We start from the raw sequence: 27,130 nt of genomic DNA, 5'->3' as shown, positions 1-27,130 counted from the left end.
TTTGCTCAGATTGTGTTTTCAGTAACTTAAAAGATAAAGATATAGTATTGTATGATATAGTTATGTATGTGGTTCATTTTGACTTGCAGTGGCAAACTATAGCAGGACCAGGAGTAAACAGAACTCACAAGTAGCTTGCTTTATGTGAGTTATTAGGTGCTTGGGTTAGTGGGAGGTAATTAAGTGCTCCAGAGTTCAAATAAAACACTTCAAACACATGCTCATTGGTGTGAACACTCTTGCAGTTGAATCGTGTCACCTTGTATATGGAGAGATACACATTTTCGATTCAATTTCTCACACCTGCGTGTTGTAAATTAGATAATTTCCAGTAAATTATAGTGATAATAGCATGTTCTTCATTTTCTGGGAACCCCCTGGAACTTTGTCCCTCCTCATGGACGCCTTGGGATTCCCTGACCCCATTTTTGGAAATCACTGCCAGCGTAGCTCTCTGATTTTTAGCCTATAATCTGCAAATATTGCTGTTTGACATAGACAATAACTCCTAATTAAGCCTCTGACATTGCCACCACACTAGACTTCATCAAAGCCCCAGCCCGGCCGCCATCAGCCCTCATCTTCCTTAATTCCAGCTCTGTCTCTGTTGACGGTGTTGGAGATGTACGCAGCATGACCCCGAGGTTGATTGAAGTGAAGTGAGGGATAATAAGTTTGCACAGCGGCAATGAAACTTCTTTGACACGCTGATGAAGTGATGCTAATTGCCAAGTGCCACTGAGAAGTGTTCAATTAATGCATAAGGAAAAAAACCTGAGAAAAACAGAGTGCTGACAGTTTCACTAAATCCTTTTTGCCTTAGTTGAAGTAGAAGAGTCAGATCCAACAGATGCAGCACAGGCAGAATGCCATCCTGTTGTCGGATTTGTGAGGTGGTGATTTGCTAATCAGTGACTTTGTGTGAAACGGGAACTAAAATATGTCTTCCTTGAAGCAACCATGAAATGTGTTTTAGTACTGTGTGATTATCTCATGCTCATGTGAAATAACAATGGTTTATTGCTGACACTGAAATGTCTTTTTTTTTCTGCTTTATTCTTCCACAGTGTAATAATTCTGTTGTTCAATGATTGCTGGTTCTGTGTGTGATTCTAGTTTAATTTACTTCATTACTGCTAATGCATTTTTAAAGTGTATTGACTTTGCGGATAGCTATCATAAGTTAGCAATTCTACAAATGCAATACTATATCTAAATAATTTATAAATCTGTTTAACTTAAAAAATCATTTAAACTCAAGGTAACTAGAATGCTGTTAACTTGCCTAACCAAACAAACCAGCCCAAAAGCACATCCTCAAGTTCTTCCTGTCCTAACTAAAGCTGATTTAAAGTACATAACTTGCTAAACATTTGCCATGTTGCCCTTCTAACCTCTAACCTTTCAACTTCCAGATTTTTTGTAACCTCTCTTAATTTGTCTTCTCCAAATTTCTTAAAGGGAACTTTGATAATGAGCGCCTGGCTATTGCTAGACAAAGAATCCCATACCGACTCGGTCGGGTAGTTGACGAGTGGCTACTCGACAAAGGTAATAAAATCCCTTTAACTCCACTAATGATCTAACCGCCTAACCTACCGTTAACCACCACTCTGGAGGAGGTGCAGTGCCACGCAACAAGGTTGAATGTGATTTGGCTCTTTAACAGACCTGTAGGTCCCCTCTCTAATCCTCAAATCTAACAAACCAAATAATGATTGGCTGATATATCATAACTCATCACTTTCAACTATTCTTTATTTCTATTAGTATGAAAACGAAACAAACAACATGGCAATAAGACATTGTCGGAAGATTTGTTGTTTTCAATCACATATTGTTACATTACAGCTTGCTGTGTAATAATTGGCAGTCAAAATAAACTACAGTATAATGTTTTGACATAACAGCACCATCCTCTAGCATTGGGGTGCAGATATCCAGGGGACCATATCCAGAGCACCTTAAACTGGGGCTGCATCTCTTCAGAGGATTAACCCCCAAATAACCCGACATAACCCCCTTAATAACTTGACCACATGTAAATAGACTCTTGATTACGTTTGCTTCTTTCCTGTGTCTTTTGTTGGCTGAATGTGAACTTGCATTGACTATATTTAATCACTCATGAAAACAAAAAAATATATATCACTTTATAACTGGATTTTCAAGAAACAGAACCCCCCCCCATGGAAGTCACTAAAAGTTAAAGGGACTGTTGTTCAGTAGTTTGTTCAGTGATTAATCTACATTCATTGCAGCATGTGGGCGCCACTTTCCGCCCAACATTTATGCATAACTAGCCATAACTAGACCATCCAATGTGGTCCCATCAAAGTGATGACTCTTTAACCCTTTGAGTGCCGAATGTCCCAACCTCTTTGTCTTTGTCTTGTGCCGTGTGTTTGTGCTGCTGAAGGTGGTTGATTCTTTAAAAAAAAAAAAAAAAAAAAAAAAAAAGACTGGAATAAAATTAATTTGAAAGAAAGTTAAATGCAGCTGAGTCCCAAAATAGTTTCCGTGTTGCAGTGAAAGCATTGCAGACACTCATTTCTCATGCACTTCTGTGCGTATTGTGAAGTCTGGTAGATTGAAAATCAAGGAAGCGTAACTAGAGTATTTAGTGTATAAAATCGACCATGTAGAGATGAGAATCTATGGGTTTTGTGTGGATTATCAGAATGTCCAAAGCTAGAGACTTTACAGCAAGTTTTGCATTAGCTTTTCCATTTGCATAAGAGATGTATTGAGATTATGAATTAAGAGTTTTAAACATTAGCCAATTAGCTCTAGGGGCTCCTTTGAAACGGTAGTGTCAACGATAACACATGCAGGGATGAATTCAGATGATAAAATTTGTCTCCGAGAGCAAAATAAAGTATTAATGCATCAGACAAACAAGATAAATGAAGCACTTGCATATTTATTTCATGGAAACAAAACAATCCTTGCATTCATCTCGAGCTCCTATAAACTGACTTCTCTGCTCTCCTCCGGTGCGTCAGGGAATGCACTTCTGCTGAGGGTAGTTAGGACACAAATCAGAATTAAAAAGGCTTGGGAGATGAAAGTTGAATGAAAAACTGGATCAATAAAAAATGACTTACCCACTTATGAAATGATTTGTGCATGCTATGAAACTCTAAAGAGAGTGAAACTGAATGTATTATTCTCTTTCTTCTATAGCTTGAAATGAGTCTGTATCCAATCATTTAGATGAGAGCATTGGGATAAAGTGGGAAGACGAAATAAACAAATAATCTCCATCAAACCTCAAGTGGGGGCTTTGATCAGGGCGCATATTCAGAAATATGTAACTTATTTGTTAATTTGATTGGGTGTGTTAATGAAATGTCATACACACGTCATGGACTAAAGAGGCAAAGTGGTTTATAAGATACTGTTTGCATAAAGGACATATCAGTCTAGATAATGAGGGGGATTAGCGGACATTTCCCAGCTCAAAGGGTTAAAGGCTGTTTGTTGCTTTGATAAGGAAGCGGCTAGAACTTAAAGCTGAGAGACCTCTAAGCAGAATCTAACCACCTAACAGCAAATCAAACTCCACCCACACTAACCGCTGAGGGCTTCTCTCATGACACCCCACCTTCCACCGCCAGCTGAAAATTGAAACAATTTGACAAATTTCCAGCTTTGCCCTGCTGGTAACAAATTCAGAGAGCCCTCAGTTATAACCCTGTTATAAATTATGTTTTAACATTTGAAAATTGCAATTTGCAATTGGACCTGGATGTCAGTATTTGGAAGAACTTGGACAGGTAGCAGCGATCGCTCGAGACAAAAACTAAATAAAAAAGCTAACTAAGTTCTAACTACTACTAAAAGACAAAAATCTCCAAGTGGCAACTTCCTCCCCTTGTCTCCACATCCCTGTACTGCAAAACTCAGAGGGTTAAAACAAAGCAAATAACTGAACACCAAATTCAAAAGTGACGCACCTGCTCTGGATCATTCAAACAAAATATATTTGAAGAACTCAATGAAGGTCCCTTTAACATTTATTGTTTTCACCACTGAGGAAATGGAATATGTTTTTTGTGTTTAAATGTTCTGTACTGTATGTCCTTTGTTATGCAGGGTGAATGGTGTATGAGCGTTGTGTGGTAAACAGCCTGGATCATTCCTCTTGTAATAGATGTCCAGTAATGGTCCAGGCTGTGTTTTGCTCTCCAGTCTCTGGCGACTTCATTTCATTAATGCCTCAAATGGTCTTAACATGCTTCAGAGCTCTTGGCCAGACTGCACAAAACAATCAGCCCCATGGGTCTCCTCTCTCTGTGCTTTTAATGTTTTGTCAATTCTGTAAAATTCAACAAGCATGAAAGACCTCCACGTCTTTCAGATCTCACTGGTCTTAGAACTGCATCATTGATCTCAAGACTCGTGCACTTGTGGAAGTCATTGGAGCCAGCAGTGTCCTAGAAGAGAGCTGCACTGTGTCACCGCATCTCATTCTGAAGCCCTTATCCCATCTCCCCTACTGTGTGTGAGGCAGATCAGAGTGAACATCTCTAGCTGACTCTGTGCCTGCTGACTAAATCCAAAATGGCAGCCATTACAGGGACCCAATGGAGGGGAAAAATCAGAGTCCCAAAAGTTTTCAACAGCTCCATCCAAGCCAAAACTTACTCAGATGCGTCCTCTTTTCCTTGCATCGCTCTCTCTCTCCTCATGATAGATCTGTCATCCCAGGTTTTCTGCTATTTATCTGCCCTTCATAGCTTTTATTTTTTCCTGTCTCTCCTTAGATCCTCCTTTATTTTTTTCCTCAACTACTGCTGCCATCCTTCACCAAAAACCTCACAGGCATTTCCCTACGTCAGTGTAGTTTGTTTCTTTAGAAACAATAACAATGTGTTGCAGTTTCCTGATGTCATCAGGGAGCTCCACTCAAAAATAAAGATTACAAATAACCAGCAAGAATCAATTTCCCTTAGCTGTTCCCTTTTAGCAGATGAGCAAGGATGCGAATAAAGCTCCCCAAAGAATCGGAGCTTTACATCTTCTTCTGGCAAGAAGTCTATCCCTCTGGAGCTCTCCAACAGCAGGACGATCAAGCTCTGAGATGAGCTACATGAGCACAGGAAGGAAGAGGGAGGAGGAACAGTAGGACACCAGGTCTCTGTGGCCTAAAAAGCAAGCTTCCACAACCAGGTTTAATGTTCAGTGTTTAATGGTGTGGTGTGAGCTCCCCCTTTCCCTAATCGAAAGCAATCAAGTCCTCCCACTTGGTGTGGGGCCAGAACCCAAATCAACATCTCCAGGCCAGGCATTGGTCCAGATCTGCTATTCCTGATTCCAGCTTCATTTCAGAGATTCTCTCACATCAGGCCACAGTCAAATCTGTTTGAGTCTCTTTCAGCCCCCCATGATGAGCTTCATATCCCGCTGACTTACTATCTTGTTTTCTCATTTTAGCCCTCTGCACTATTATGGCCATATTTTAGGGAAGTAGGGTGAAATTGTTTGAATTTTAACATGCTTGCTCATGAGCAGAAAAGTAGCTAGAAAGGGGCTCTGTAGCTGCAATGAAGAGACACTTTGCTGTTATTTCATGGTCCCCTACCATGAAATGGCCTAAAAACAGCACAGTCACAGCTGGAGTGAATAAAAAGAGAAAAGATTGTCCCCTGCTAACCACCATGCTATCTCTCTCTGTGTCTCTCCCTCGACAGTATCACTTGTTTAAGATCTACGTACAGATATAGGATCAGAGATAGAGACACATCTGAGTCCTGCAGATTTACCACCACAATCTTGGCGCCCTCAGCTGTCTTCAAGGACCTCAGGGCTTCACACTGCCTCACAAGGCTTTCAGTCTTAACTTCATGCTGCATTTGGCCCCTCATCTCCATTGTCAAACACAATTAATTCATAGTGTTCTACCCAAACCAGCCCAACTTCTGAGGAGTAAAATAGCAAAACGCTCTTAATTACCAAAGAGAGCCGTGTGCTGAGGAGATAACTTGGGAACACTTCATAATCGACTTTGTCAGCATCCCACCCCACCCCCATTGTGCTCCAGTCTTCTTCGACTTTCTCCCTCCTTATTCTTTTTTTTTTTCTTTAGAGAAGAAAATGGAAATTGGGGGAGTTCTTGTTTGTTGATACACATACTAGAAATTCTGCAGGCGCATGAGGGCTTTGTGAACACAAACCCATAAAGACTGTGTGCAAATGGTCCAACTTTCTGTTCTGCACATCACAAAGTAGTGTATTGACAGAGGTGAATTGTGGGCCATCCCTCCCACCCTGCAACTCGACTAAGAGAAAACATTTCAGATAGAAGCTCCTTGCAACCATATGGCATCCTTCCTCTCTGAAAGATAACAGGAGTGGAAGGAGGATGAGAGAGGCGTAACGATGAGGGTGGTGGGAGAAAGATGCTGCTCTCTCTAGCTGCAGTCCTTTTCATATCCCATCCACCGTAAACTGAGATCATCCTTTTACCTCCCCATCCCCCCACTCCAATCTTCCTCTGCCTCCCTACAGCAATCACCTCCTCCAGGTGATTGCCGCTCACAGCCGGGGAGGGGCTAAGCCTTGCGAGAGCACAAGCCCTCGTCCCCTGCCCTCCTCTCCACCTACATTCTGGGGGTTGTAGCAGACGTACAGCCATTATTTCACAGCCTCCGACAAGCAATCTGTGCATTAGCAAGCCGAGCGTGGCCCAAGCCCAGCCCACTCCCCTGTTTGGCTCAGCTCAGCTAGTAATTACCGACCACAGCTCATCTGAGACAAGCCATTTCTCTCTGTTCAGAAAAAAAGCCGAGGATGGTGCAACGATGCAAAGCTGCAACTAGATACTTGCTATTACTCCTGTTACTGCAACAGCTTCTAAGGCAGTTCACTTTTCCCAGAAGAAGTCATCTCAATAATATTCTGTCCTCTATTTGTAACTGACATCAGAAAAGTGTGATGCAACCTGTACCCAACTGATAAAAGCTTTTAAATGTGCAGTTGGGTCTTTTGTTAGAAAAATCGTCAGGCACACAGGAAGTGATGTCTTTTACATTTCCCATGACAGATAGAATACAGACAGTTAGTACAGTAAAGCCACTCTGACTGATCAGACAAAAGTCAGCCATCCATAAAATTTCAAACTTTGTTAATAGATGAAGACTAATCTCAATACAACCAGGTAGAGCCTCCAGTTGTTCACAACTTTCGTCTCATTTTCCTAGCTTGGGCCATCATTTTTATGGATTATGATGAACACACTCACCAGAATAATTGCTGAGACTTGGGAACACAGTGACAACTCTATGAAGTCCAAGCCAAAAGTTCAGCCACTTTACTTTTGGAGGTAACAAACCTGAGTGAGCGCACCTGAATTGTTCCTCAAATCCCTCATTACCTCATGAAAGACTGAAAGCAAAGAAATCAATTTACTGTGGGCGTCAATGATCACAAGCATGTAGATTTTGTGAAATCACTACAAGGTTTCTAGGAAAATTTTCAATCCTTTAGAGTTTTGCTTTTCTAGTCAGTGATGCGTCGCCTGCTGTCCCACAATGCTTTGAGAAACAATTCACTGGAGTCAGATAGAAAATAGATCACATCTGACAAGTCCCATCTTGATCAGTGGGTGTTCACAGTTACACAGGAAAACTGTGTGCACATACAACTATGTTTGAACCAGGAAGTCATTCTGTGAACTGATAGGTGTATACAATGGACAGTTTGGGACTGTCCACCTTTTTCTGTTCCAAATAAAACTAAATTAGGATTTGTTTAAAACCTGTCAGATCAACTGACTGTTCATTTCTGACTACTTTTTAGCATTGTCGCTGTGTTCCCAGATCTCAACAATTAACTTGGAGAATATCATCTATCATAACTGATAGAAATGGTGGTCAGTTCTACAAAAATAAGACACCAGTTTTGATCAACTGGAATTGTTATGTAGTCTAAACCAATCAGTTTACAAAGTACATAGTTTTTTCAGTATTACAAAAAGTATAGATTACATTGTCTCCCTCTGACTTTTTCTCAAAATACGTCTATTTCACACCAGCACTTTTGACAGCTCGTCAAGCTGAGCATGTTATTCCTGTGCTATATATACCTACGTCCTCTATATGAGCTTCTTTTCTGGTCAAACAGTGTGACATGCAGCAGGAAGCTATGGCCTCACACTAAGACAGGTACATATCATAAAACCCTGTCATTACCACAAGGTTAACCATATGATTAGCTGGCTACACTTGACTCACTTGACTGCTCTCACCAGCCATTCAGTATCCCTTGCACGGGAAGCACTTCAGTGCACCGTCCTGTGCCTCTGCTTTTTTTTTTTCATTTTTCTTACTACCTCACTATTCTTCCTTCTACTTCTTTCTTGCCGTCTTACTCATGTGTATTACTGTACATCTTTATCTTCCTGAGCCACTGTCTTTTACTGCATCTTTCCACTTGTTCTTTTTATCAAGCCTATCATCTACTCCCTCCATCCCTCCCTCCATGCCCTCACTCTGTCTCTTTGACATTCTATCCTCATGCAGGTTCGCTCTTTCTGTCATACTCGTCTGTCATCCTGCCTCCCTCCTGTCATCTCTCATGTCCCGATTCTCTCAGTCCAACCTCTTCTTTTGTCATTTCTCTCTCTCTCTCTCTCATTCCCTCTCTCTCTCACTCTCTCTCTCTCTCTCTCTCTCGCAGGCATTCAATAGGTAATTCCTATGGAAGGAGCAGCCCTATGGTCAGTTTTGCCTGTAAAAGAGGACTTAATTACATGCCACATACCAGTTTCTTTAATAGGATTGATGTACTTGAAACAGTTAAGTTCTGTTACAATTACTGTACATCTTCTGTTGTGGGACACTACTGAGGACAGTCTCATTAGAAAATGACAGGCCTGTGTAGGATGTACAGTAGTCTCCCTTCATATTGATTTCCTGCCAGCTATGGGGGGGGGGGGGCACTGCACTGCACGCTGCATTTCACGGTGCATTATAAATGTAAAAATAACCTCTCTCCCCCAGCTACACCAGATGCTGTGACATGCAGGGGTCATTACCGCAATGATTCGGCGAGGTAATCGAAGTCAGAGCGCTTCTCACTCCTCCATGACGCCTGCTAGGCTATCAGCCACTAAGCCCCCCCAGGGTGATCCAACCAAAGGCGCGCGTGATTGCAGATGATTCCCGCCTTCTTATACCCCGATCCCCTATTTAAGCAGCAACGAGCGTACAGCTTCTAGCCAGGATAACACGTTTTCCACGACTGTAGGAAAGAGCAAAGATTTACCAAGCTGCACTACCTCTGAAGCACTATTTCTAGTCTACAAACCTTTGAAATGGGCAAAAAAATACATCAACAAACATCAACAATCTCCACTGACAACTTAGCCTTGAGATTTACATGACTTAAAGTATAATATATGTTTTACTGCTCAGTCCTTCTCATGCTGCCTCTCCACTCTCTGTTACTTTACTCTCAGTTTCCAACATGTGTCTATGCATATCCCTTCATTATCCAGAGCTATTTTTATTCACTTTGTTGTGACAAGTTTGAGGGGCACTGTGTGCTACTTAATGCTTTCCATATTACTCGGTGGCTGTGGCTCAGGAAGTCACCAATCAGAAGGTCGGTGGTTCAATCCCCAGCACCTCCAGTTGGATGGAGGGATAACATAGACAAGAGATAAGATAGATAAGCGGTGCATCAAAATAATTTGAGTTATTCCTTTTCAATTTTACACTGTTGCACTATGTGTAAAATGTCTACGTTGTCAGAACATGCACAAAAAGGTTATTATAATTCAAGAAGTAATGTAGCTGACTACATGAGCTGTCTTGAGTCATGACAGTCCCATCATTAGCTATGCTACAGTTTATGGGACAGTCGTGACTCCAGGTGGCTCGCTGGCTTTGGCTGCCTTGTAGTTTATCCAAACAAGCACATCTACAAGATGCACTTTGTTGACAAGATATCATATCATTACAAGAAGTGCAGTCATGGCAGTCAACAGAACAATGTGCAGCTTCTACATTGTTCAGCCTGTCCCTGTCATGTAGCCAGGTAGCTAACACTAGCTTAACTAGCTGTCTGCAGATATTAGGCTGATGTCAAGAAAAATGAACAGGAGGAGCAGATTAATTAGTGTGCTGACCTTTCTGCTCTATCTGTGCAGAAACTGATTATTAACTGGGTGTCCTTGCTCTATTAGTAAAGGTTCTGGTCCTGACAGTCCTTAGCTGTAAGGGGTAGCCTGTATTTTTTTACCCATGCTAGCAGCAGCCATGCTATGGGTAGCAGTGATTGTTGCTCAATCCACTAATTTGGTCCAGACTGAAATATCTCAGCAACTATTTGTTGGATTGCCCTGAAATCTGGCACAGACATTCATGTTTCCTTCAGCATGAATTGTAATAATTTGATGGCCCTGACTTTCCATCTAGAATCATCATCAGGTCAAAATTGTAATTCATCCAGTACTTTGGTTTATGAATAAATGCCTGAAATAACATTCACATCAGCCACACTTGTACTTTGTATTGAATGCTGATTAGCAAATCTAAACATTGAAACACACTGAACTAAGATAATAAATATAGAAAACATTTTGTCTGCTACACATCAGCATGTTAGCATTGCCACTGTGAGCACATTAGCAAGCTGATGTTCTGACTGTGTTGTTGTTTTAATCGTATTTTAGACTTGCAGGGAAGAAATCAATTAAAATTGTGCCTGAGCTTGAATAAACTTTCGATTTTTACCTTTTAGTTGTATTGCCCAGTGCTACTAGACGGACAGATGGATGGACAAACAGATACATGGATAGATGTATCAAGCTTGAGTCTCAGCTCAGTGTCTGCAGTAGCTCACTGCATAAGCCTGACCATCACACTCTGCACTGCAGTTAATTAAGGCTTTGTGTACGGCTGTGAATGCCTGTTATAATGAGTAGCTGGCTGCCTGCCACCCCCACTCATCCCAACCGCCTCACCCCCCTCCAGCCCCTCCCATACCAAAGCCTCTGCCCATTAAATGCCTATCACCTTAAGAGCTCTGGGGAGGGAGGCGAGGCAGCAGGCACCCAATCCCACCAAATTGGTCCAATAGACTCTCATCAATATGAAAACCCCGTGTGCTGTGCTGTCTACTGCACACACACAGCTGTCAAAACACACACACACACACACACACAAAGAGAAAGGCGTATGTAAATAAATGTTGGGCATATAGACACTACTTGAAAAGGCCAGCTATCACACACATAAAGGTCATTTCACTGACATATTTCATAAGTTATTACACACACGCACACACACCCTATCTTCAGCTGCAGCGCCACATCCAGCTCTGTCATATTAAGCGCTGTGATTGCTTGTCATGCAGGGTCTGCTTTTTCTACCCTCCCGCCCCTCCACTTCACCCCACTCATGGCCGCCGCCAAAATTGGCTCTAAAACCGCATGTCACTTTTGATTTGACCCGGCAGACCCTGAAACAATAACTTCATCAGGGCCTGTTAGAGTCTCATCCTGACCAGACAGCTACAAAAACAAACACTGATTCCCCTTCATCTAGTCTAGAGGGCACCTTTCTTCTTTCTTGTTCTGTCTCTTTCTCAGATGGGATGAATGCATAAATGGCCATCACAATGCTCTCCTGCACTCAAGGCTCATCTTCCCTCACTTTTTTTATGAAGGAGGACATTGTCACAAGCTCTACTAGCAATACAGGATTAAACAGGCCATGGATGCTTGGACTCTTTAAGAAATATGTAACGATACACCAATGCATGTGCACTGACTTTTGGAGGTATCACTAATCCCCCCTACTCTGCATCATAATCATAAGCCGCTTGTCAATATGGCTTACTTATGACTGTGTCACTGGCTCGGAGTGTAACTGTGACACCAATTCACTTAACTCCTCCGAGTGAACTGTCCTGTCTGAACAGATCATCTTCTAATGTGGAGATGCTGCTCACATACACACACAGAGGAAAGTCGGCCGTTTCTAGAGGAACTTGAGCTGTTTGGTAAACCAAGAGGACCGATAGCTTTCAGGAATACAGAGATGATGTATGTCCTCAACTTCTGCCGTACTCCATGACCCTTCCACTGGAGAGTGGGGGCCCACTGGGGCTGCTTGTGTGAAATGGGAGACCCTCTGGTCAAACGTGTGGGTGTGTATGTACATGTCCTCTTGCCAAGGACACTGGAAGAGTGATACAGGGGGCTATGAGGTGGGCTGAGACTGATTTTGTGCATTTCTGAATGTGATCCTGTCTGTGTTCTTGATCTTGTTGTTGAAAGTTTCTCTCTGCACATACACAAGCATGGTTATTCTTCTGTATTTTATTTGCTGATGTCCACAATTTGACAATCTGTCCCTGCCATCCTCTCCCATCCCCTCTTTTGCAATATCACTCCCACACCAAACATGCTCAGTGATGAGATAATAGAGTGAGACTCAGCAGTGTCTACAGTGCATATGCCAGACATTAAATCTCATCATTATAAAGTTAGGAGATGGGAGCCGGGTCCCTTGTGGGCCCCTGACGGGCCTAATGATCTAATAATGGGATGACATGTGTAATGGCCCATCTCAGTGGAATATATTTATCTCTCAAGCACTTCTCTAGAAAACATACTGATACACGTATATACTGAACATGTGTTTTTACGCCCACACACCCACACGGATGTGCATCAATAGACATTATTTTCTGATAAGCCCACCCACATTGGTGTTGCACATACGTCAAATCGAGTGTACCAATATAGACTGAGAGTAAATCATAATTACAGTGATGAAGCACCCTCTCAGCTCTTTTAATTGAAAACAAATGAGACCCGGGCCTGTCCCCAGTGTCTTGTGCTATGCTGATAGGTAGGAGTATGTCCCACATAGAAAACAACAGCAACATTCAAAAGACATTCAGAGGATTCATTTGTCATTATTAAACACAATTACACATGCACAAATGCAAAAATACACTGGATTGAATAGCATCCATACTCTCCCGTACCGTACCTGTGTAAGTAATAAATCTGCATACATGCATCCACACATGCACATATACACACTCCCATCAGGCCAGAGGGGTCTCTCATTACAGAAGTCCATAGCCTGCCATCTCCAGAGAGTCTATATTTCACTCTCAAATGCACACATTAGTGTAGTATTCCTTTCACAAACAAACACGCTCCCTCTTTCCTTACAGGGATTGATTAATCCATAAAAAAAAGCTCTTTGGCTTCTCCTGTCCTTCTCCTCTAAATAATTACCCCATCAAGTCTGTTTTTAACCTCCTTCCTTCTAACAGTATCCCACAATAACACTCCCCACCCTCCACTCTGCTCTCCTTTTTCCTCCTCTCCACACGAGTCATCGTAGGGGTCAAAGTTTGCATCAGTTCAAGTGCCATGGTGGGATGCGTCCATGGAGAGCAGGGTTACAAGAAAGAAAAATTATAAATAAAACCTAAACTGACATCAGCTGAATAAAATACAAGGAGAAAAACTACACCCATTAGACCGCCCCCACTCCACCCCTTCACCACAAGTCCTGGTAACACATTAGTATTGGACCCTGGTTAAATGGTCGACCCTATCCTCCCTTCATCCATCTATCCATCCAGATGAATAGTAATGACCACAGAGAGAAACAGCCCCTGCTGAATTAAACATTTCCTTCCAATGAGGATCTTATTTTTCCCCCCTTGGATGGCAGAGCGGGGCGACAGTTTTTCTGCTGGCAGAGGTACTTTATCATTGTGCAGCTCAGGTGCATTGGAGGTCAATGACACAGACCCAGCATTGTTCTAATATATTCCATTTCAGGGCAAATGAGATGCATTTCACTGTGCACCTTCAGTCTCAGGGTCAAGCCGCAACTGCCCCTGCAATCTATTTGACTGCCAGATTCAGGCTGCCTCTCTGAGAAAGTGGCACGTGCCCAGCCCCATAATGGCTGCACCTGCAGCAAGCCAGGGTCCAGGCTCTCTAAAGTGTTACCCAGGAAATCCCATGTGATCGAAACAGTCCCTCTATCTCCCCTGTTTCACACTGCGTCTGTGTATTGCTTTGTGTTTCATGTGCAAGCTCACCCAGAGACCATGACTGATTTGTACTCTCTGCCCTCTCTCTCTTTTTCTTCCCCTTTTTCCATGATTTCTCTTTCTCTGTCTCTCTCTCCTTCACTTCCTTTCACTTCCCTCATTTCTCTGTCCGTCCTTTTTCGTCTCTTGTACATCAGGTCGCCAGCTGACCATCTTCAACAGCCAGGCGTTCATCAAAATCGGTGGCGGTGGAGAAAAAGGGCGCCACTTCCAGGGCCAGATTTCAGGCCTGTATTACAACGGTCTGCAGGTGCTCAAACTGGCAGCCGAGGGCGACCCCAATGTCCAGACCCAGGGTAACCTGCGGCTGGTGGGTGACGTGCCCTCGGTGCTCACTACTGACACTACCTCCACCACCCCGCTGGCTGATATGTCCACCACAATCATGGAAACAACCACCACCATGGCCACAACCACCACCCGCAAACAGCGCTCGCCCACCATGAGGGACAGTGTCACACAGGTGAGCAATCCAGAGTTTGTAATCCAAGCTTGTTTACATGATTCATAGCAAGAAGCTAAAAGAACAAACTGTATCTTAAAAAGGACTGCAGTTTGAGTCATTGAGCTGGGGAAATGTTTTAGTGCAGTGCGTTGTGATGGAACACTGCCATTTACTTTTAATTGGCTTTCTAAAGTTCCTCCAAAATCTCAAAGTGCTGAAAACAATATTTGAAAGATTAAACAGCATGGCCAAGTAACCAGATGGCCCTGCTTGGACAAGTAGATGTGCATTTCAAACGAAATCATACGTCAGCAGCAAGGTCAAACAGTCACGGCCTGAGCGTGAGTGTTTTCTGTGTGCCTCCCCTTGTTAGCTCAAAGCCATATTCAGATGTTCAAACAGCCCTCAGCCCGAGAGCGAGTTACATAACAGCATTGTGTGGCTCATCCTATTAGACCAATCAACACTGCAATTTTGATTTTCTCGGAGAAGATATGTCCGAATAAACCCTAGACATGTAGGATGCTATGAATTACAGCACATCCAGACCGATCGACAAAGGCTGAGGGAGGGGAGTAACAGCACAACAACTTGGGTGCTATAAGCTTATATTTATGACCGTCCTTCATACATGTGTGAAAGACTGTGATTTACTGTCTGATGATTATCCACATGTGCTAAAGGCAGCCATCACCATCATAGTAAGCAATAATTAGCAAACAGTAGGAAAACACTGTTGCCCACATACTGTGAGACGGGAGAGGTGGGTCATGCAGGCCCACCACTCTCATAAAAAGAGCTGATAACAGGCTCCATGTGTTCCAGGGGGGATATGCTCCAGTTCACGCTCAATATCATTCACTACAATCTGTGTGTTATGCAAAAAGACCTTGCTGCATAGCAAAAGATGCAAGCTTCTCTTCCATGTTTATGCAGGATGTACATGATGTCAGCTATTTCTGTCTTTGCAATCACTTGGTAATGTAACTACTTGAAAGCTCTCTTCTTTAAACTTCAACTGTCCAACGAACTTTGATGTCACAGGAAACACATAGGCGAGGTGCCAATTACCAGTGCATTTCTCTTATTCTGTTGTGTTCATTAGTGCTATTCATGTCCACAGAAGCTTATCTGAGATCAGTCAGCAAAGGTATTCATGCTCATCCCTGACAACCATGATCAGCAGATTCAGAATATATTTAGACCAGCTCACTCTTTGTCCCTTTATCATCATCTCAAACCATAGCAGATTCTCTCCTTTGAAAGTCCTATCAGCCTCCTTTTGAATAAACGCGGCGGTGCCAATTATGGTGAAGTCAAGGTGAGGCTGTTGATGGCACAAGTGCACAATTCAAGTCACTTTATACTGCAAACAACCAGTTCAAAGAAAATCAGAATGTTAGTTTTGCATCAACTGTTTCTTTGCTGGTACTTTTTTTGTCTTCCTCTTGTAAAAGTCACTTATGGAGCCTCAAAGTAGTGCTCTGATGCCAGCTGACAAAAGATATGAAAGTGGTCATGTTCAAAAATGTTCACCCCAGCACTTGCTTTTAGTCATGGTTGTTGTTGCCATGTAATTACAAGCGAGGAAGAATTGAGGACTTTGAGAGGTCAGTCAAAGCTTCTGTACAGACATTGTCTCCAGCGTGCCCAGCTGGCATGACTTATTTGGATGAATGCTCCGTGGTTTAGTGTTTCTGCGCCTTCTCTCTAAACATGAGATCAATGGAACCTGACTCCAAGATGTCACATGTAGCCATCCACTCAGTTCAATATCATATCTCTGGCCTCCAGACTTCTTGGCGGAAACATTTTTCCGCGTTCAGCTTATAACAAGCTTTTACAGCAGCGATCTGTGATGTGAAATTGGCAGCCATAGACAGCGCTGTTTGATAAATTATCTGGAACCATTTTAGGATAGCAGAGGACTCTGAGTGTTTCTGTCTCTCTGTTGTTACAAGCCTTAATGTGTATTGCCTTTGCTGACTAACATTTATGTTTTGTCATAAAAAAGGCACAGTTCCACCTTTAGAGTGCTTTTTATTGCCAAGAATCTATTCTCCAGTAAGCGTCCACACATTTAAACAGCGTCGTCTTTATTATTATGTACCTAGCTGAACATGGTGTATCGTCACAATAGCTCAAAATAGCATTAAGGACATGTGCTTGAAAATGAATAGACATTACCAATGAGTCACTCATCCACATACTTTAATGTACAAACATAAGAGCATAATTGGGGCGTATAGTTCCCTAATGCAGACCTGATCATTCATACAGATGGTACCAGTGTCACACAGCACTTTTTATTCTGGAATTTGTCTTATTTACTAAGTGGTGTTGAGAGTCTGGCCCCCTCAATGAAAAGGAAGAATAAAACAGAGATGCTGCATTGAAGAGAGGGAAAAATTGTTAGTACACACAGTTGTAGTCAAGTAAAATTAAGCGAAAAGTCATGAAAGGTTGTGGATTTCATTGATTTTAGAACAGCTGAGAGGCACCAGACAGTGTGTGAAATCTTTGATATTTGCTCTTCTAAACACTTGGCGTCTGCTATGTCTGTCCTGGGAAAAAGCCTGTGGTGCACAGGAAGTGTTGTTTGTTTTTATATTTATGGCAGAAACAGCAGTTTGGAATAAATAGAAGAAAAAATGAGGATTTAACATGAGCGGCAGTGTGTATCGTAGCTGAACAGACAAGGAAAAGCAAACCCTGTATTGAAACTGTAAACTTATATATAGCTCAAACTCAATAAAAATCACAGATATTCATTGTAAATGGCTGAGGTTTGTGCAGTATATGTGCAGCAGTATGAGAGGTAAATTCTTTTATGGTGGCTAAACAGTGTTTAGGAACATTTAATTGAAGATATTCATATTTAAATTAAAGGTTCAGTGCTTACAGATAACTATGTCTTTGAAGGCCAGTCTGTCAGTCAGAACTGAGGACAAAAACAATCTTTATCATATAACAGACATTGCAAGCTCCAGAAGTGGTTACCTTCATTTTTACAAATTAAATGTTTGAAATAGTAGCCCATGACAAATTAATGGGAGGTTTATTTTGCCCTAACCAATCAGAAGTGACTGTCGTTTCCATCTTGTCAAAATTGTTGTCAGTCAATACAGATGCCGTAGTTGCTATGAGCAGTTGAGCACATATGTACTGATTTAAGAGTTGTTATTTCTGTAAGTCAACCCAGGACATTTTTCTGGCTCTGGCACAGGAAGATGACATGGCTTTTTTTAAAGGAACGCCACCGATTTTACATCAAAGTCTGTTTACAGGTCTTGGGGCGCAGGTGAAAAAAGTTGTATGCCTTTTGTGGCTCCAGAGGGAGCTGCACAAAGTTTGATAAATAAGTGTCTATAACGACTTCAAGTTTGAAAATGTAAAAAATGTGTGAGTTAGAAAGAAGTGAAGTTACCAGCCCTCTGTAGCCCGCTCCTCATCTCTGCTTGAGGCTAGTGGCTGGAGGCCACATTAGCTGCTTCTAGCATAACACCCCCAAATCTCAGACCGAACTGTTAACAGTCAAGTAGAATTATGAGTAATGGGCACCAGGTTTTGCCAAGGAAGAACAACGCATGGAATAAAAAAGAAGACATCTCTGGTTCTGCTGCATCAATTTTAATCCTTTTCTTTAAAAACTGTACATTGTTATAAGAGTGCAATGCTAAATTGGTGAAGTACTACTTTAATACTATCAACAAAGCTCTGATTGGCTCAATTGTTTTTTCGAGGAAACAGCATTCATTGAGCACAATACCAAACCTGTTCTTGAAGATCTCTGTTTCGTACTCTTGGTGGCACCATACGGCATTAAGCAGTAATTGCAGGTGTGTTTTTGGACCTCATTGCTGTTAGGGATGTGCAGAGAGCCCAGTATTTGTATTTGTTGAGGCAGCAAAATTGTATTTGAATAAATGTGGAAGTAGGCATAATAATCCTGTTTTTGTTTTATTACACTTCTAATTTTAGGATAGTAAAGTGTTAAAATAAGTGTTCTTCAATAAACTGTTTTGCAAAGTAGGGTTCCCACACAAGGTCTTAAACCCCAATCTCCCAGACCACAGATGACTGCACTGGCCACTCATGCAAAGCTGAGCTCTGCCAGACGCACAGACCTGCAGCTATTTATACATCAATGACACAGAAACAGACAGAGTGGAGCAGAGGAGAGAGACAGCGACTAGCAGCTCCACCCCGCTGTGTGACGTCACGCTAGCACAAGCGAACTAAAGAGCGATTGTGTTGCGTTAGGTTCGCCTACCCTCTCTGGCAGATCAACTACTGGGTGATGGAAAACGCGTCACTAACTGCATCGCTTGTAATTTGAATGCGTGGCAGGAAAGTCGCCACCGACACCTAGTTTGTAATAATCGTAATACTGCAAATGCAAGAGCTTTCATCAGTGGACCATCGGTTTAATCACCATTGTGTTACCTCATTCAGCAATCGATAGAGACTTAACAGACATTCATTTAAATTAAAATCTTCGAGATTATAACTTTAATCTTCATTTTTCATGCTGATTATTTTCCTCGGCTTTGATTTTACCTGGTTGGTGGTAGTTTCATTTTGTGTTGAGGAAGTTGATAGGAACTAATAAACCGACTGCCCTAATACTCTTTGGTTATGTGATGGTTGATTTACCTTCAAAACATACAGTATACTGAAGGAAATTGATATTCCACTAATGGTTATTTGGATTATGTATTATCCTCTAGAGCCAAGATGTTGATAATAAGCCATTAGAAATATGACTGCCACAGAAAAAAACAGCAGCAAAGATTGTAAATGAGTTGAGGGAAGAGAGGGAGAGAGGAATTTTAATTTGCAGTTACAGCTCACACCAGTATCTTAACACTATACATTACAGTTTATACAGACAATCACTGATCCGCAGCAAAGTACATTTTGAAATTAACCTCTAGACCTTGCATCAGTTATTTTAGTCACAGTCATAGTCCCATGAAGAAATGCTGTCTACATGATTTCTTTCTCTCATAGACACACACATATAGATATATATAGTCCTTTTGAATAGTTAATTATCCATCCTATGGAGCCTGTGGTGTAATTTTGTGCTAGAACAAACATGCAGTAGTAATAGCATTTTAAATACTGCAGTGGGCAAAGCTAACAGGAAATATGGCGTTCTAATGAATATCCCCAGCACCCGGCAAGATACAGCGGAGACAGGAGACAGGCCAGGGTGGCGGAAAGCAAGCAAGCGGAAACCCAAATTTCAATTTCTCCAAAAGCTCTGAGCTACCCGCCGCGCGCTGTAGCTTTGATCATAGTGGAATAATGCGCTTTGATGCTTAGAATAAAAGATCTACCTTTTGATGTGTGTGTGGGGGTCTGATTTTTCTCTCCTTCCTTCACCCCTTGATACTGTGGGTTTCCATGAAACAGTTGGAGTCGTCATTTGTCTCGCTCTGACCCAAATTTGGTGTCAGGATGTTATAAAACTAAGATCACAAGCTACGCCCTTACTGCTGCCATCTTGAGTCGAGAGCATTCCCAGGTGTTTGTGATCTCTCTCTGATTTGTCAGGATGGATGTGTTTCAGAGTTGTCTCCTTGTGGATTCGACTTGGAGACTGATGAGAAAAGTTCTGACCAGGTCAAACTGGAGTTTGGAGAGTGCTCCTTCAGCTCTCCTTCAGCATTTATCAGTGCACTGGGTTAGTGGGCCTTATGTAACAGATTTCCATCCAATAAATTACACTCAACACTGTGGTTTAAGCCTGTTTTGAATGTCCGGGGCGGGTGGGGTTGGGGTTTACAAGTGCTTCACAGATGTTACACTAAATTACAACCGTGATAACTCCTGGAGGCTGACATTTTTTCATTCATAAAGAACATGTAAAAACCCTGCCATGGGCATTTATTGATGTCTGCGTTGCTTAATTTAAAGAAGTGCACATTTTATTTAGGATTCATTATGTGCTGTTTACTATCAAGTTAGGAAGAGTGAAGCAGCCGATTGCATGGATGGAATAAAAATGAAAGTGTATGTTTGATGGAGATGTTGCCAGGAAACTGAAGCAGGATCATTAGACCCATTTGACAGAGTCAGGTGATGTGGAAACACACTCCAACTCACACAATCTAATTAATAAATTATTACACCCAGGTGTTGGATTAATAACAGAGAGAAAACTGTGCGTAGCACTGTGGCGCTTGAATCAATTATGCTGATAAAAGCCCCCCATTTTCTATCGGATGACCCTATCTTGAATAACAACCAGAGGCTGAGAAGCAAGGAGGGGGAGGTTTGGGTGTCTAGACATGCAGTGAGTGTGAGTCATGCAGTAGTGAGGACAAACCCTGGCCACCAAATTGGAACCACCTTGTCAGATTTAATCGGTTTTCATCTCGAGACCCCTGCCTGCTGTACCTAATGTACTTTTAAACCCTGCACTAACAGGTGGGCTTCATGTATACTGTCTTCTTTATCACATAGTACAAATATTGTAGAGAAATGTTTACAGGCTGGGTCATGGAGAGCGAGATTCCTGATAGAGAATATTGTTGGGGTAGCACTCAATAGTTGTGCAATAGAGCTTCCAGTGTCTGACTTTTGTGCCCACACAATGGAGGATACCTACAGTTTTAGACACGCTACTCCTCTCTGTTCTGTTGGCTTGTATTTGGTCAGAAAGGTTTGTTTCACTGCGGATTCCTTCAAGCTTCATGTCTCTGCTTACATAATATACATGGGTGCTACTCATAAAGCATACCACCTCCGTATTTTCAACACATTTTCTGCTACTACCAAACAGTTCAACTATAAATCTTCATGTTGTAACCAATGAAAGATTATTTACTTTCAGTTTGCTGTTTTAAATTTGGTTATATCAGCTTGTGTGTAAGTAGGTTTCAGCAGAGCCAGAGACCTTCACTATAGCTGACGGAGCCTGGCTTAATCCTCTTAGATGTTCTATGTGTCCAAATACACAAATACAATGTGTCCTGACTCTTTCTCCTTTCCCTCCCTGCCTCTGTTCTTCCAGAATGCGGATGACCTCTTGGTAGCATCAGCTGAGTGTCCTAGCGATGACGAAGATTTGGAGGAGTGTGAGCCTGGAAATGGTGAGTTAACTCTGAGAGTTCTGTGTTCTTAGTACTTGGTATCCAGAAACAAAGTGCGGAATAAAGTAGGACTTAGAGCAGTGCTATATCTCCTTCTCCACTTTTATATGACATTTTGTGACTGCACAGCCCTCCATATGCAGCTCTGATTGGCCAGATGTGTACCCTCCAACCCCGTTTCTTATTGGTTTTCAAAGCAGCAGGCAGTCAACAGCACCGTGGTCCATCAATTGCTCAGCCAAGTGGTAGTGTCTGGCATTTACCCAGCTGTTGCACCAATCTCCTGCCCCGATTTTAACAAGGCAGGACAGTTTCAACGTGGAAACACAGCTTGTTCTGTGCAGCACACAGCTGTAGCCTGGCAGGCTCGGTGGCTGAGGCACTGTTAGTGTGAACAGCGGGTCAAGCAATGTTCTGACACCATGACAGGAGGTGGAAGTTAAAGGCCATGTGTTTTACTCCCTGCCTCTGTGGTTTCTAGCTCTATTAAGTTGGCCATACTTGGAAACTGCCAAGAACCATGTACAGTGAAGCAATGGGATTCAAATTACTGCTACCTCTATAGCAACGGCTCCTATATATTTTTAACACCACACGCCACATGACATTTTATCCTTCTGATGAGATTTTTGTTGTTAAATGGCTTCACAGATTTAAATGAGTCTGGTGTGGGTGAGATGAAAAGAATAAAACCTGTCATTGAAACAGTGCCAGTATACAGGCTGTGATGTTTCTAACTTGTAGGGATTAAAATAGCAGAAATCATTCCTCTAGAACCGCGTTAATAACACCTGGGGCACAAGTCATCATTTAAAATTAAGTTTATAAATGTTGGAGATCGCTGTTTAGATTGCAAAAAACACAATCAGTAAAATATACTAGCAACTTAAACTAACCCTAACCCTTATTATTAGATTCCATGTTCATGAGGAGGACATTTGAGAAATGAATGAATCAAACCTCAACCAGGCTCTTTTGGAAATGTAATCAGTGTTTTTGCAAACTTAGATCCAAATGTGTGCAAGCTATCCCTCGAAAGCCGTTTTAAATGACCAGTTGGGTTAACTAGTCACCTCAAATGACATTTAATAAATGTATGTATACAGTCGCAAGTTCAGCATGAGTATCAAAAGTATTTTAATGTTTACAGAGAAAAGAGGGGGATTTTCCTTTAAAAAAATACTCAAATGATACATATTTTCAGATACATATAGAGACATCCGAACAATTAACACACAGAAACAGAGACTTGAAAAAGAAAACTTCAAAAATGTTGTTTATTTCAACCATAGCACAACTGGCTTTCTTTAAGAAACGATGCTTACACGTGGTCTTCAGTATACTTTTAGTTAAGTTAGACATATTTACTTTGTATCTTTTTGCACATAAGCATTGTTCATACATCCTGCCCCAGACCCATCCTTGAAAGCAACTGCTGTTGGGGAAAGAAAGCGAGAGAGAACATACAGCTTATTATGAGCTCATTCAAAGGGTTTTTCAAAATAGAAAGAACTGTATTTGAAAATGTATCACTAATCTTAGCATGGCTCCACAACGGATTATACAACATTGAGGTCAGATTTGCCCAAAATCTACTCTAATGTCCTGAGGGGAGAGCAAATCATCATTAAACAATAAAAGAACAAACGCGGTGAACAATACAAGAACAAAAGAGTTAGGATCAGCATAATGTCTTTGTTTATGAAAAGCATTGCACAAGTCCTGTCAGTCCCCATTCCTAAAAGTTTTTTTGGGAACAGAGATTAGCGATATGAATAGAATATATGTTAGACTGTAAATAGCAGGAGATTATAGCAATCGGAGTGTTTATGTGAGGACAAACTGATCTGAACCTCTGTTGAGAAACTCAAGTGTAGCATTCTCCTGCGGTTTTCTCTGTATGTGGTTGGGACCAAAATAGAGACTCAATTCCCTTCTTATCGAAAGGAGAAATGAGAGTTTTTCGGTGGTGGATGCTATGCCCAGGCTTAATCTCCCATGGGGAAACACAACTCTCTCTCTCTCTCATATGCCCACACAAACACACACATACAGTGGCAGACATGCTCACCTTTCCAGACAGACACTTGTCTCTCTCGCTCTGTGGGTGTAAAGTTTTCTCTCTGCAGCCGTCTCTCCTGAGAAACAACAAACACGCTCGCGCACACGCACATGCTCCGTATCGCACCTTCCAGATGCCAAAAGAGTTCCAGCGAGGCAAGCTAGCAGGGTCGGATAAGCTTCGGTGAAAACTGTGGACAAGGAGAAAAGAATCAACATTGTCCGCAAAACATGTCCCCTCTCCATCACTGCTGCACAGACACAGGCCCGTAGTCGTCATTGTATGATAGGACCAATTCCCAGTGTTTTCAATTACATGTGAGAATGCGGCTCTGTGTTATCGAATTGCCTTCAGGAAGGAGGAAAAATGCCACGCAGTTGTGGATTTTCTATTAAGCCTAGCGAGATATGACTGCTGTGAATGCATGGGGATCAATACAACTCCTTCCTATACAGCCAGTGGAGCTCCATCCCATTTACAGATGTGTTTACCTGCAGCTGTAGTACTACAACTCACGACAACTTGTTTTCTTACAACTGCATTTCGTCACAGCACTTGGAACTCGTTAGGTGGACTAGTGTGAGGGCGTCCATGTGAAAAGCTCAGATACTAGAGCAACAGTGTCAACACTCAGAGCGGATGCAAAACAGACAAAGCACTGGACGCAGAGAGGGAGGACAGAGACCCAGACCCGCGGAAGAGATGAGTAGGAGAAGACCTGGAAGGAGTGCGTTGTGAAGGACTGACCCTCATCGAGATTTGTGTCACGTTCCTTTGCGCTCAAAGCAGAACAAAGAAACGGGGAGAGGAGAGAGAGATAGAGGGAGAAAAAGAAAGCTTGCAAGAGAGAAGGAAGAGGAAGTGGAGGAGAGGATGCAAAACTGAGAGTGAAATTCCCGTGAATGATTCCTGCCTTTCCCACCAGGCTAATTAAACTTTGACTTTGTTAGGGAGCCTTAATTACATCACCCAATTAAAGCTTTGCTTTGGATCCTCCAGTGTTGTTAATGAGCCCCCCGTCAGAAGAGCGACAAGACATAGGAAGTGGGAACCAGGATTACAAAGATGAAACATGTCCTGGGGATAGTGATGACGTGCACACTCGTATAGATACACCAAGAAATATGTACATTTGCATAGAAACTCATTTAACACACATAGATGAAAACTCATGTGCATACAGTAATTGTATTCACAATAACACACAACTGAAGATACTGTCCTTCTCAGAGAAACAACAAATGTCATTTCTCCAATGAGCCCTGCACATGAAATCTTTCATTTTATCTCTTTATTTCATTTTGTCTTTTCTCTACCTCAGCACTACCTCACTTTCTTTGTCTCTTTCATACCTCCAAGCTACTTATCAGTCCCAAGATGTTGTAGGTGCTATATCGGTTTCACTCTGACAAGATCAGAGCTTTGAGGAGATCCTCAATAATTCATCAGACGACATGCTATAGAGTCGACCTGCGAATGTTCGTTTTAGGTCAAGGAGTGCAACTAAGAGATTGGGTGACCGATGAGGGGTGACCCCAGCTCTGAGCCTCCATACACAGAGCACGCATGGGATCAAACCAACACTGTTTGATGGGTCTGGGTGTCAGATATTTGTCAGTGAGATTCTTTATCGATCGATCTCCACACATAAACAGCCCCAGGTTTATCGCAGGGGTTGCACAGGTTAGATGTTTTGCAGTGTAGTAGCTTGAACCTGCGTTGTCTGGATGATCTCGAAACAATACACCATCCTGTTGCCCCAGAAAGATTTCAGAGTTCAGATTTCAGTCGTCCAATCCATGCCACATCTCGGGCCCTGCCTCAGCTCTGCCTGAAATAAAAAGTGCAGTGATTAGTGATTGCACAAACAATGAGGTGACTAGTTATATTTGTGTAAATAACTGCAATTAACAGATTGTGTAAATTGTAAATGTCAAAAGTAGCTGACAAAGTATAAAATTACTGATAATAACAAAGACTGTTGATTATATTGAGTATTAATACAAGGCAAGCAATTCAAAGTGCTTTATATAAAAAGAAACACAAGGCAATATCACAAGAATATTGCTTTGTATAGAATAAAAATGAGCTAAAATAGAATAACATAAATATAACAAAGTTGTACTGATTTTCTAACTAAATATCATGTAATTAAATATTAATAAACAATTACATAATTTACCAAAAATAAACCTTGACATGACTAATCAAAATGTAATTTCACCAATCAATAATAAATATATATATTAATTCAATACTCATTTATTTTTATTTTTTCTATTAAACAGTGTTATAATATATATACTACTTTGTCATTGGAGATGCATTTGGGTAACAATAGTAGGGATCATTGCTTTCATAGAGATAAATCAGGGGAATTAGTTATTATGTGTTGGCTCTAAAGACATAACATTCTCAGTCTGCTGTTAAATGTGCACATCAAAAACTGCATTATTCAACATTATTCACATTCATTGCAGCCACTTTGCTTTAAACTGGTAAATGGTGCATTTTGTCATTTACAAACAAACAAAAAGAATTTCCCTACTTTAGAAATTTGACCTGCTGCAAACGATCTCTGTTTGTGAGATCTTAATAAATTTGATTATAATTAAAATCTGATGTTGCCCCAGAGCATCCACTTATGAAGGCTAGGTTCTTTCTTCCTGGTGCTACTGTTTCCTCAGCAGGGTGTCCTTCTGCTCAACACTTCAAAATCTGAAGAACCGTAAACAAATGTCGTAGTTTCTCCCAGGAGCATGGTGGAGAAACACTGGTGCGCAATTTGTCTGAACCACCTAACCTAGTTATTTCTTTTTTTTAAACTTCATTTTCTATAACTTTTATATTCTAAGACCTTTTCATCTAACAAAGACACCCAAAAAATAAAAGGTTAGTGTGAAAAAATATAACAGGTGGAAAAAAAGAAAAAAAAAAGATATAGAGACCATGGAGTGGTCCAGATAGGCAAATGTAAAAAGCAGGGAAGCAGTGCATTCTGATATCTCTCCATTAGGAGATTTCTCTGTGCATGACTTGCCTCTTGTTCCTGAACAGCTTGTGATTTATACCACAGTGAGGCAGAAACACCAAGCTGGCAAGAAAAACAAATCCAGCCAGCTTCATGGAGTCGATCCAGGTGCCGGGGAGCTGTAGGGAGGTGACTTTGACTGCAGCCGGTGTGTGACTCTCAGTGAGACACGATATGAGTAGGGTATCATCCCTTTGTGTCAAAATAAATCACTTTGCTTGAGAAAGACAGCAGCAAATGCAGCATTTATAAACAGTTTATCCAGTCGTACATATGAAGAAACAGGTTTTTTTCCCGCCGTTGCACAGATTATATGGCCATAATTGTAACTATTGTGGCATGATTTAAAAGCAAGCAAGGAAAAATATATTATGCTTGGACACGCTGTTGGA

The 27,130-nt window shown here is 41.6% G+C and overlaps 1 protein-coding gene and 1 long non-coding RNA gene across 9 annotated transcripts in view; one reads left to right on the top strand and one right to left on the bottom strand.

Moving 5' to 3' along the window:
- nrxn2b (neurexin 2b) overlaps window positions 1–27,130 on the top strand; it is a 716,836-nt gene that overhangs the window by 683,118 nt on the left and 6,588 nt on the right. For 3 of the 4 annotated variants that reach the window (XM_042400576.1, XM_042400577.1, XM_042400575.1), the window contains 3 exons: window positions 1,462–1,551; window positions 14,235–14,560; window positions 21,567–21,645. In XM_042400576.1, coding sequence (XP_042256510.1) covers window positions 1,462–1,551; window positions 14,235–14,560; window positions 21,567–21,645 — 495 coding nt within the window. The remainder of the gene's footprint in view (window positions 1–1,461; window positions 1,552–14,234; window positions 14,561–21,566; window positions 21,646–27,130) is intronic. The other variant, XM_042400578.1, reaches the window with a different exon arrangement.
- The window catches only part of LOC121888950, a 29,704-nt gene continuing 25,482 nt past the window's right edge, over window positions 22,909–27,130 (bottom strand). For 2 of the 5 annotated variants that reach the window (XR_006093385.1, XR_006093388.1), the window contains exon 5: window positions 22,909–25,538. This is a non-coding gene — a long non-coding RNA (uncharacterized LOC121888950). The remainder of the gene's footprint in view (window positions 25,539–27,130) is intronic. The other 3 variants (XR_006093389.1, XR_006093386.1, XR_006093387.1) reach the window with 3 other exon arrangements.

Source organism: Thunnus maccoyii, chromosome 22 (assembly GCF_910596095.1).
Source record: "Thunnus maccoyii chromosome 22, fThuMac1.1, whole genome shotgun sequence".
In the NCBI taxonomy this organism is placed as follows: Eukaryota; Metazoa; Chordata; class Actinopteri; order Scombriformes; family Scombridae; genus Thunnus; species Thunnus maccoyii.
This window is presented reverse-complemented; position numbering and strand designations above follow the sequence as displayed.